General features: G+C 36.1%; 1 protein-coding gene across 8 annotated transcripts in view; it reads right to left on the minus strand.

The window, feature by feature from the left end:
* The window catches only part of CEP162 (centrosomal protein 162), a 42,269-nt gene that overhangs the window by 24,380 nt on the left and 5,021 nt on the right, over window positions 1–12,868 (minus strand). For 4 of the 8 annotated variants that reach the window (XM_038132469.1, XM_038132467.1, XM_038132464.1 and 1 more), the window contains exons 4-9: window positions 10,878–11,016; window positions 7,374–7,484; window positions 4,796–4,951; window positions 1,972–2,124; window positions 1,521–1,707; window positions 525–577 (exon numbers count right to left, since the gene is read on the minus strand). In XM_038132469.1, coding sequence (XP_037988397.1) covers window positions 525–577; window positions 1,521–1,707; window positions 1,972–2,124; window positions 4,796–4,951; window positions 7,374–7,484; window positions 10,878–11,016 — 799 coding nt within the window. The remainder of the gene's footprint in view (window positions 1–524; window positions 578–1,520; window positions 1,708–1,971; window positions 2,125–4,795; window positions 4,952–7,373; window positions 7,485–10,877; window positions 11,017–12,868) is intronic. The other 4 variants (XM_038132472.1, XM_038132470.1, XM_038132468.1 and 1 more) reach the window with 3 other exon arrangements.

Raw genomic sequence — 12,868 nt, forward strand, 5'->3', positions numbered from 1 at the left:
CCTTATGCTTGGGAAATTCAATCTTGACAACAGGACCTCTCAAAACTTCAGCTGAATATATAAATTTGAAAATACAATCCATTAAGTTACATGAATACACACTATTGTATGACAGCATAAAATAAAGAGACATGACAAGTGAAAGACAAATAAGCAAGAACTGTAGCATGAAAATTTTGTGGGGAAATCAGATAAGAGTAATACTGCAGATTACAGAGATTAAACTCAGGTATGAGAAGATGGCACAAAAATACAGATAACAGTTAAGACACTGGAGTAAACCAGATTTCAACATCACAGTTTTTTTCCATTTAAGAATGATGCAGGATTTTTACTACTTTTTTTTCCCTTTTTTTGTCTTTTGGTTTACAATACATTAAAAGTCTACTTAAGAAAAGAAAAAGCACAGAAGCAAAAGTAAACCCCTTAACCCCTCTGTATGAATAACAGCTGCACAGTCATAATGCAACAACAGCCTAAAAGGCTAATGTAAGAACTACAGGTAAAATAAAAGATTGTATTACCAGATTTCTCTTCATGTGCAGGTTCTTCTTCTTCTTTTTCAGCACTTTCATTTCTGAGAAATAAAATTAAAATTCTACTCTCTTTCTGGACAGCAAATAAATATACTTTTTTTCTTGGAACTCTACACTCTGATACTTCTTACAACTAGTAATAAAAGAAAAAATTGTAATTTGGCCAACAAATCAAATCAAAGGTAAGAAAAGTTGTAGAAGTGTCAGCAATTATTAAAATAAAGTATTTCCTAATTAAAATTCTCAATCTAACTCTTAAAACCGCTCCCTTTCTGCATTCTCTTTAACATCTACATTAACTTCTCAAAAAATATTTTTATCATCAACGTTTGCCTGCTGTTCTGACCCTGTCATTCTGGATTAACAAAATAATTTAAAAAACCCCCCACCTCTCCTTTCTTTCCCATTTTCCCATAAAACAGAAGTTTTGTCCTTATCTAAAGCTCTCCAGAATTCTGCTCCTCCAACTGTTTCCATATCAGATGTTGCCTCTGAACTCAGCATTTCCAGCAACAGCAGCCTGAACTTTCCCTTCATCCATTTCTCTCACAGATGTTGGAACTTATTTTCACGTAACTGATTATAAATGGGTTGTCCTAGTCTATGAAGATTAAGTATCTTTCCTCTGGATTCATTTGTAATATCATGTCTAAAGTGACACAGAATGTCTCCTGATCTATGTCCTTGTTACTATCAGTTGTTACCTCTTTTTTTAGTTACTCCTTACAGTTAAGAATGCTGTTACTACTGAGTTATGCACTAGACTGTGGAGCTACATCCACTCATCACTAAGTCATGACCCCACTTTTATTTATTGAATTCATTTCTGTCCTTATCTTGAAGAAAAAAAGCCAAACCACAATAAACAAACAAAAAACTGATTGAAATTATATACAGGATATCATCCAACAAAATCTCAGCGGCCATATCCAATCCACATGCACCCACTAATACAGTCCAACACTTTTCTTTCCTCTAAATTACCTTGCAAGTGGTGCAAGTATGACAGAATCATTGGAATCCAGCTCTTTATTTAATCTTGAATAATCAATAGTAGAGGAAGCTTCTCGTTCAAGCTTGGCAAAGAAGATCTCTTTTTCTTCTTGCTCTTCCAAGGTATCCAATCCAACTCCCACGATACTTTGATTAGGCCCAGAAGCTAAAATTGAATCTAAATTTCAAAAAAGAAAATAAACTGTGTCTGTGCTGTACATCCACACAGAATAGCCACAATAGTTAACAAAAACTACAGACAGACTTATAAAGTATTAATGGTATCAAATCATCACAAGCTAGCACTAGGAGACTTCAGTTCACAACACAGCTGACAGAAGTGAAAAAGCCCATCTTAAAATGAATTAAGGTAAACTGCTTTTAATAGTAATTTATTTAGATCTAGTTAACTTGATGAAATGGTTGGGCTCTCAGTTCTCACCATTTGCTTCCAGGCTGTCTCTACTCAGAGAAGCAGCATCTCCATTACTTTTCTCAAGCTGCATCTTTTCCACATCCATATTTTCATGACTTTTTCCCACAAGCTGTGAAGTGTTCTGCAACTTGACAAAGTTTCCATTGCCTTCAAGCATTCCTAGGAAAAAAGTTGCAATATTCTTGACTACCATCTAAAAGCTACTTGTATGACACATCAGTCTTCTAGTCTCCTTCCAGAACTACCAGTTTTAATCTTGCATTGCAACTACAAAGATACACAGTCTCATGAGTCTCATTCATCTAATTTCCACTGATTCTATATGTAAATCTTTTTTAATTAAGCTATTATAAACATTATCCTTCATATTTCCACACATACCTAAAGTTCAGCATGACTCAAATGCAACTGAGTTACTGTCACATTACTGATGAAGGACAACCTCACACACAGACCCTATGCAGAAACAGATATTTCTTTCTTAAAACCCAGTCTATTTTATTTGATTTACTACCTCAGATCACCACAGATTTTTTTAAACTTGCTAAGCCATTGGCTCAGCAGCTACATTTCATTTGTTGCTTAAATACTATAAGGAAAATAATAGTAATCAAAGTCTCTGAAAAGTCACTGATGAACACAGTTATGCCATTCTACACATTTATGCAATTGCAACTTGTAGCTGCTCTCTCCTAATTGCAATTTCACTGTTGTGAGGGTTCAACACCACCTTAACAACTTTCTGCTGGCTCTCAGGCAGAACACTGCTGTATCTACTTCCTTTTAGAAGACTAAAGGCCAGATATGGCAGGACACTCCTAGTTCAAAAACTCCCCTCTGCCTGCCTGCAAAACACATACGTTTATACTTAGATTCTGAATAAGTTCTCATTGGAGAAGGGATAGGAGAAAAGCTGTTTATGCATTTTATTAAATGACACATGAAATTATTTAACAGTTCTCACAGAAGGGACAGAAACTAAGTCTATTTTTTCCAACATGAATCATCAGTTGCTAACACTCAAAATTTTTCGTCCTGCCTGGCCACATGATGTTGAGACTGTAGCTGTGTCCTTGTACTGAGCACACCAGAAGGGGTGAAGACACTGATAACAGCTCATTTCCTGCTGCAGGAGACTGGAGGAGATCCATACATCAATAACACTAAATCAGTCTTCCATGTGCTGACCAAGTGCTTCAGCTCCGGGATCTTCCTCTGTTCTCCACACAAGCCCATACAAGTCCCATTCAAAAATGCCATACTTGCCTATATCATGACAATGGAGAATCCTTTCCCTTTGGTACTGAAAATGTAGTTAGGGAGAGGGAAGGTGGGAAAGTAGGAGACAACACCTTTTCCCTCTCTACTGGGCAGCCCTCATCATGTTCATTCTGATTGTAAGAGCCTCCTTTTTTAACAAACAGAATAGGTTTATTTTCTTGATTTTAATGATAAAGTCCCCTTGCATGTCTTATTGGCAGGCTAAATGCAGAAGATCCCACACCTTGGAATGTGGATTCCTGTATCTAACCTCAGCTCTGTCCTCAATATAGAGCTCTGACTGACTTGCCCTGCATGAACAAAAAAATGTCAGAGACATTGTCTAAAGGTCAAGCTCCACATGTATAGAAAGTTAATGCCTAAATAAATACATATTGCTACATTGAAAAACAGAAAATGGAAAGCTCCAAGTGCTGAACAGAAGTAAAAAAAATGCAAATAGCCCATTTCTCAGGTAGCCAAATGCAGTATTTTAAAGTAATTTACCCAGATGGCACTCTATTCTAGTTATCAAGACAGCAAATAGGAGTCTGTTTGCAGCTGGGTCACAAGTTTTTTGCAGAGCTTTAGATAAGCCATACCCTCACCAGACCTCCAACACTCTATTTCTGAATGAGAATATATTAGCAGAATCAAATGCTAACTGCAACTGACCTCCTGTGTAGAGATTTGCAAAAAAGGAGAAGGGATTACACAACAGTAAAAAAAAACAATTAGAATGTTTAACAGAACAAAAGTTTAAAGAAAACATTTTGCTGTGTTTTTTTAAATTTAAATCATCTCATATCCAGTGAAATTTCTCAGCAGATGTACATTGATCTTCAAGGCTTCACAGGGTTTATGTAAGCTATCTAATAATTTTTAAATATTGTGCTAGTCAGGGTTTGAGTCAAATCAGAGTTTGTTTTTTTTTTTAAACACCTTCCATAATAATCTGAAAATCAAATACTGTTTCTGCAGCCATTAAACTTTGCAACTTAGCCACTCTCAACAGCCAGACACACTCCCCACTGCTAGTGAAGGCAAGAATATTTGTTTTCTCTCACCCTACACAATCTGAACCCTGAGAAACTTATCAAACTTGGAGAAAATATGAACTCATATGGATTTAATAGTCTCTTCATTCTGTTTTTGGCTGTTTGAACAGTCCCACGGATTTCAGTGAGGCTAGCAAGAGCCACTTGTTTTTGTGGAGTGGGTATTTGCTACTTCTCTTAAAAGCTTCTTAAGTAGTTATCTTGAATGACAAAGATTTCACTACCTGTATGTTTCTAAGCCATATTTTGTGTGGCTAATGATATACAGTATTCTTTTTTAAAGTACAGCCACTTGAAATTAATTAAAATAAGAACCCGACTTTCCCTTTGAATATTTCTTACTATCACACTTGCAGAGAAACATTTGAAAACATAAATACAAAGGACTCAAACTGATAATGACAAACATCTACTTCAAAAAGTAACTTATTTTTTTCCTAATCTGACCAAGACTGTCAGAATTGAGTAATTTTACCTTTTTAATACCATAGAAAATACAGTAAATTTGTTACCCTCAGAATTGTCTGGACTGTCAGAAGCGAGGGCTCCGTCTTCTTTATTTAAGTATGAATATTTCTTGTCCTTATGAAATTTTTCCAACATTTTGGATTTAGACAAAGCCTTGCTGCGAGATGCACTGGAAGATTTAGAGGGAACTACTTCTAAGTGTACATAAACATTATAAATTTTAATGCATAGTGGACAGGGAATACAGAGAAGAATAAGATGTGAGACTTCAAAGTGACACTTCTGAAAAAGTAATACAGTTCAATTTCTTGTACACTGAATTACTTCTAATTTTCTAACTGTAATTAAAAACTAAAGTTAATACTTATAACTTCTGGAAATAGAATTACTCTTCTCCATCCTTTTTTCTAATTTTTAAAAAGATTCTTGACCCAGGTATACTTTGTATTCAATCACACTGTTCTAGGAGCTCAACAAGTGAGCTGAAAACAAAGAAAACTAGTAAAACTACTTCAACAGTAAAAGGTTTTTACTACAAGGTTCGAAAGGAAGCATGTAGACTGGTACAAAGAAAAGTGGGAAAACACAGGTACATAAGTATAAAATAATACTGTCTTTATCACTGTCAGATATAAGAACTGCATTTGTTTGCTCAAACCCTTTTGGGGACTTGCTCAGCTGCAAATACAACTAACGTCTTCCATTCAGGTTAGCAGAATTAAGTTTTAGATAACAGCACCTATGTTGAAAACTGCTCTCATGATCAAAGAATCACAGAATGGTTTGGGTTGGAAGGGACCTTAAAGATCATCCAGTTCCAGTGCCCCTGCCACGGGCAGGGACATCTTTCACTACACCAGACTGCTCAGAGCCCCATCCAATCTGGCCTTCAACACTTGCAGGGATGGGACATCCACAGCTTCTCTGAGCAACCCATTCAGTACCTCATCACACTCACAGCAAAGAACTTCCTCCTAATACCTAATCTAAAGCTACTCTCTTTTAGTGTGAGACCATTCCCCCTTCTCCCATCACTACATGCTCTTGTCAAAAGTTACTCTCCATCTTTCTTGGAGGCTCCCTTCATGTACTGCAAGGGCACAGTTAGGTCATCCTGAAGTCTCTTTCCTGGGCTTAACAAAGCCAATTCTCTCAACCTTTCCTCATAAAAGAGGTCCTTCACCCCTCTGACCACCTTACTGGCCTCCTATGGACTCTTACATGGCAGTGTTGGATTTTGCCATGTTGAAATTGCCACAGTGGAAGAGGCTTCAGATTGGAGTAATTCTGATAAAACTCTTACTTAGGGGTCTTTTGAGTTCACCTTGACACAAGAGAGAGTAGTCTAGGACATCAAGCCAAATACTTCTCCTATTTAGAAAAGGAATATGGGGATATGTGACCAGAACTGAGCACAGCTCAAACATCCAAGATAACTAAAGGAAGTTGGTACAGCAAGGAGAGAAATGGTATTAAATCCATTCTGATACAATGCATAGGTCCTTTATTCCCTCAACTGCTGTGAAAGTTCACTAGCAAGGCACTACTCCTCTAGATCTATATTCTCCCACACTTACGGGGAAACTAGAAGTGTTTTCAGCATACCATCTACTGTAAATAATGCAAACACCTGATACCTTTTAAAACAGTAATTTGAAATAACTACAGAGGTCCTATTGCTCATATTTCAAACATTAATTCTAATTTGAGAAATAAATTTATTCCCCAGACTGAGATGCTTTTCTATGCCATTCTATGCAAATGAGGCTTATGAAAACATATACATACATTTTTCTAGACAGCACATACACTCTAGAAAACTAATACAGGGAGATGTTCTATAGGCTACAAACTACGTCACCAACATGATCCAAAGACCAAGTACCAAATATTTCATTTTCATGGCTCTCCAAAACATTACTGATCTGCTTGAGTTTAATACCAATGCCATGCTTAAATCAGGACAAGTTAATTGGTATTGTTTTTTATACAGAAGTATTTAACTGGTCAATGCTTACAATTCCTACTTACTTGCTGGAGTTTCTTTTCAGATAACAAAATGACCCAAATAAAATGCTGAATCTAAAGTTACACTGACTAAAATAATCATGCAGATGAAACAATTTAAGTTTTTAAGTTATACCAACTGCTGTTTCCATTCCAGGGGCAGCATGCACAAAACAGCACAGTCATCAACAAAGGGAAAAGAACCACATCAACAGAAAATAAGTAAAATGCTTATCTGACTGCTATCTTTGAAATTAAACAAGCAGAAAAATGAATATTAATATTTCTTGAGTATGAAATGCAAGAAGGGTAACAGACTTTCTATTTACTAAAGATGCACTTAGTATATTTTGTTCAGATTTTTGAAGTTATTTCCCCCTTTTCCCAGGCTGACATGAAATACTCTGTCCTACTACATCACTATATGTCGTGATATATGATGCTACAACAACTGAGCAAAAATTCAGACAATTATTAATTTCTTCTGAAAATGATAAAAGAAGTATGTGGCAGCTTGGTCAAATGGACAGTTTGCTAAGGATTTTCTACAGGAAACACACTAATAATACAAGGATGATACTGAATGAATATATCAAAACATATTTAATCAAATACCAGACTGGGAATCTGAATGGGGACTCTTTTGTTCAGTTTTTTCCACTACTTCAGCATGGCTTTCTGTCAGTTTCTTCTCTTTTCTCACTTTAACAAATTTTATTTGAAGATCTTGAAAAGACAAACAGCAGGAACAGACATGCAAGCAAGACAGGACAGGAATTCTTAGTATCCAATTTCTTTTTATCATTTAAATTACAAAAGCAAGTAGAAAGGACATCACCTAGGTCTCCAACCTGTCCAATATGGAAGACAGTGCCTTGAATCATAATTTGCACATTTCAGTTTAAAGCTGAAGAACAAACAGTTTAAATGCGCCTAGAATAACTCATGGAGTTATAATAAAATGTACTTTATACTTCTCAGTGAAACAGGCTATTGGCTTAACTCTCTACCTATTTCCTGGCACTTCTGTAACAAGATGCCTTGGGGGAAAAAAAAAGAACAAGTAAGTGTAGAGTACATATTTAATCTTCTCTTTGTCTTTCAAGAAAGCATGATATAGATAATGAAGTAACTCAAAATCAAAACCTCAAACTGCAAGCAACGTATCAGCTTGGTGTATTACACAAGCTAATTATCCAGGCTTTCTTTCTTCAGATAACATTATTTCTAAACAGTTACACCCAAAGACATCAACTTATACATATGGAACATGCATTAGTAATGAATGCAGTGCCACACTGTGGGTGAAGGTAAGATTTAAGCATTTATATAAGTTTGATTCATGATGATAAAACAACTTTAAAAACATTAATTCTATTAGCTGATAGTCTATTGACTATGTCCTATCTGCAACCACCATAAAGGTTCAAGCCTAGAAGGACACACAAGGGTCTCAAAAAATTTTGAAGCATGCTGGCATGACACTTTCCTGAAATTAAATTCAGCTTATTTTCATGTTTGTTAGTATCACAGCAATGTTATTATTTTCTCCCATAAGAAATTATTTTGCTATTTAGGAGATGTTTACATCTCCTTACAAAGAACTACAAGTCTGAATCATCATCTTCTCAGTCACCCAGCACAGTAACTTACATTGCAATGTTGCTGTGCTATCATCCACTTTTAATAGGTCTGAGCAACACACCACACAACATATACACGCTGCGAATATTAGACATGGCAAAATGGTATTTGACAAAGTACTTGGAAGCACACAAGGCAAACAGAGAGATACACAGAGGAAAACATGAGCAGTTCTGGAAGCCTATCCACACTGAATTCCTTACAGTCACCCGACCCGTCATTTTAAAACACCACAAATATATCTACACGAAATAAAATCATAGCCACATAAAACTGCAGAGGAAAACTCAATTTATCCCAAAGGTGGTCAAGGTGGTCTCTGCAAATGGCTCTCTTTTGACTCTAGGTTAATTGCCCTACAACTACACCCTATCTTGCAGACAGGCATTCATCATAGCACACATTTTGCAACTGCTACCATTTGCAAGTGTCCAGTGTGATAAATATATCCCTTTCCTAATGGGATGCCACAACCAGGAGATCCACTTCAGGCCACGAAGTTACCACCTTCTTGCTAAGACAGAAAGAGAAAGGCCCTCTAGTAGGAATTAAAGGCCCCTCTGCTTGGCAATATTAAAGTAGTAGGTGGGATATGGCTTATTGCATATGCTCCATGAGTGTGGTATTCTATGCAGAGTGGTGACAGAGCAGTAAATGAAATAAAACTAATAATCTGCCTGGCAAAAACCGTGCTCAAGGAAGAATTCTGTCCATGGATGTGGCACACTTGGCCTGCCTTCACTCCTATATTCTCAGCATTGTTATGTCCAACTGCCAAGATGCTGGATCTTGGAGTCAAAATGCATTACACACAAATTACTTTCAACTCCCTCCAAAAAAACCCCAAAAACCAGCCTCTCATCAACAGTATGAATATGAACAGGCTAGCTTCTTTTGCATGTAAATTGATTCCATACTAGTGAAACTGGGTAGGCTCACCTTCTGAATGTTTTTCTGTTAAATGAGAAGCTTTTCTTAAGGGACACCTTGAAAAGTTTACCAGATATTTCACACATCAGTAAATTGTAGATCAAGTTTGTTCCAGTTCTAAATAGCTTTACCTCTAGTTAACCTGCACAACTGATATTCTTAATTTTAAAAAGGACAGTGGTGGAAATTGTTTGGATAGAACATCCCAATATAATCACATTGTTTCTTGTGACTCTGTTTTTAATTTTACTTAATCCACACAAGCACCGTTCTCTAAAAACACAAGCACCGGTCTCTAAAACTTGTAATCACCCTGCCCTTTATGAACCTATTTCAGTGTGTTTTCTACCTTAAAAAGTATCAAAGTTGGGTTTCCTCAAGCATCTCAGAAAAACCATAGAAACATGCTGAGCTTCTAAAGTCATCAGAATTTTCTTTGATAGTATGTAGAAAAATGAGGTCATGGTAACCAATTCTCACATTGCCCAGCAAGAACACTCCATCCTTATATTATTTGAAAAGCTGTAAGGAAATCATCATCTCTCATAACCACCTGATAAGAACTTTCTCATATCCATCTGAGTTTTACATCAGCATCTTAAAAGGCCAAGACAGATAAGAAGTCCAAGTCCAGATAAGAATACCACCTATTAGGATTAAGCCTAAATGGCACAACTGCTTTAACTCTGTCGGATGAAAAAGCTGAGTTTTGCAACTTTCTGTTAGGGTCCACTTGCAATTAATACCAATCATGAAAATTAAGAAACCACCAATTACTACAAGAAGAAGAGGCAAATATCCTGTGGAAACTCACTACTATAGGTTTTACTATCCAACAAGAAGACAATGTGGAAATTAAAAAAAAGAGGTGGAACGCTTGCAAGCAATTTTATATTTTCATCCAGAACTATGTGACCGTGTCAATACTGAACCAGCAATCATGTCATCACAGCCCATTTTGCCTTGAGCCACAGTTCTTGGCTCAAGGGAAAGGTTGAGAATACTGAAGACATACATCTTGGATTCGGCTGGTGTTGAAAAGTTTTTCTTTCTTTGTGCTTTTCCAGCCTACTACAAATGTTGCAGTTAGCATATGTTTATACAAACTGGTCTTTTTCCACTACAGTTTTGAAAACAGAAAGCTATAAAAAGTCAGTATAAAAAACAGGTTGGCTACAAAACACATACACCAATATTTCTGCGAGTTTGTAAGTTATATTTTCTAACTATTTTACTATTTATAATGTGCGGTTTTTTTACAAGATTTATTAATTCAAAAGCTACAGAAAAAAGCTTTTGACAGCTTGCATCAGCTTGAATATGAGCCATAAAAAAAAAAAAAGCATCAGACAGCTTGCATACAGCTTGAATATGAACCATTAAAAGAATACAATTCATTGACTTTTATGCTTTACAAACTGGTACTGTAACATTCTAAAACACTTGAGCGTCATCAGCTTAATCTTAAACCAGGCCTAACATGCAGTATGAGAAAGAACTAGCCTGACCCCCTGTGGCCAAAACATTGCAAAACTTTAAATTTACCACCATCATCTGAGTCTTCCTCAGATAACCACCAGGGCACTGAATCCTTTTTCTTCTTTTCTTTTTTCCTGGGCTGTCCCAATTTCTCAAGAATGCTGGACTTTTTCTTTGAATTTCCAAGTGAATCATCTGAAAGAGACTGAACAAATTGCACATAAGATTAAAGAGAGCTTTTAGATTTTTACATTGTTTCAGCCACTTGATTCTGGACTTCTGAGTCCAGATGCCGCTCATTACTTCCCACTGTTTGCCTTTTTTGCATATGCATGATTAAGAAACAATAGCTATATTCATATGGCATAATACCATATATTTTAATAATCCCACTGCCAGAATTTGGATATATTAAAAGTTGACTGCTTCAGAGAACGTATGTTCAAATAAACAGCATAATCAGCTCTTTTTCAATTAGTTAAGACATGTAAGAAACAAAACTCTGACTATATCCCTGAAGATCATGAATTAGAGCAGAAAAAAATTTACCTTGTCCTTGCTTTGTACGTGAACATTATTATTAATATTCTAAAAGTAAATGTGCACCAGCAAGATTCTGGCTGCCAGCAAATCAGATTTCAGAAATTAATTTTATACTTTGTATTCATGGAATATAATAAAAATGCCACAGCCATTCCTACCCAACTGTGTATTAAACTTTCATATGTGTTAGTCATCCACACTGATTTTGACTGATGGCTTAAATTAATGGAAAAAAATCTGAGTATGGACACCATATGAATTTAAATTACTGATAGGTAACAGGAAGGAAAAGACAACTAACCTCTGCTCTTTTCCTTTAATAAAGCTCTTTATGGCTTACAGTAGGCTCAGAGTCACAATTAGCTATCCACACACTGAACAAGGAAATATTCATTAAACTACTGCACTGCAACCTTATGTTCTACATATTCTTTGTGCAGCAACTGGGGTTAAGGGGAATGGAATACTTTTAATCTAAATTTTTAGCTACAACTGTTAAAACCAATTGTCCTAAAGTGTTTTAGAGAACAAGGTGCACAGAGTTAGTAAAAGCCATAAATGGTAAGAAACAAAGAATTCACATATGAAATGCACCACATGGGAAAATTTCAAAAGCTTTGCTTTTGTAATAGTCACAAATAAGAAAATCTGATAGTATAGACCCAATATTAGAGGCAACAGGATTGTGGATACCTAACATGTAAAACACAAGAGTATATTTTATTAAAACAAGCCTCTGCAATCCACTGCCTCCTATTACATTAAAACACTGCCAATAAAAGCCTACTTTTACTATATGACTAAAACTTCAACTTCTTCATTCAAAAAATCAAATGCCAATTATATAAAACTATAATTTAAGAAAAAATAACTGCAATAAAATATTCTTATTAGTATCTCTGATCAAGAACATCTTTAGAGCTTTCAGTTTCACTAGAGAAAACTTAATGCCTGTCATACATCTCAGAAAGAAAGAAGTGCTCTGAGCCTTACACTTTAAAAAACCATAATTTTAATAAATTACAAAACTGCGAGACAACAGGATGCACTGCAATTTCTCTAAGTTGACTCTGTGACATAGAACAAAACAGCCTTAGATTTCTAATAAATATCCCATTAATAACAATTTCCTGACACTAGTCACAACACAAGTACTAGTGCCATTGTCCCCAAAGGTCAGACTGCCTCCTGCTAGCTGGAAGCAATGACAGGTGCTTGATGCAAGCAAGCTCTGTTATCACTTGCTGTTTCTTTTACAACTAACATACCCTCTGCTTTGCAAGCAGAACTTCAGTGAATGCTCACGCTCCTTAGTGGATTGTAACTAAAGAACCTGCAACTCCCACAGGCTGTGCTCAAATTCTGGAAACTTTCCACGTCCAGCCATCTTGTCAACTGCAGACAGTAAAGGTGCAGCAGCTGGGAGAGAAATGCTGACACAAAAATACTGGTGCATTTTTCCCAACATATCAGTTGTCTCAACAGCAAAACTTCCAGATTTTTTTCCTTCCTTT

Source organism: Motacilla alba, chromosome 3 (genome assembly GCF_015832195.1).
Source record: "Motacilla alba alba isolate MOTALB_02 chromosome 3, Motacilla_alba_V1.0_pri, whole genome shotgun sequence".
In the NCBI taxonomy this organism is placed as follows: domain Eukaryota; kingdom Metazoa; phylum Chordata; class Aves; order Passeriformes; family Motacillidae; genus Motacilla; species Motacilla alba.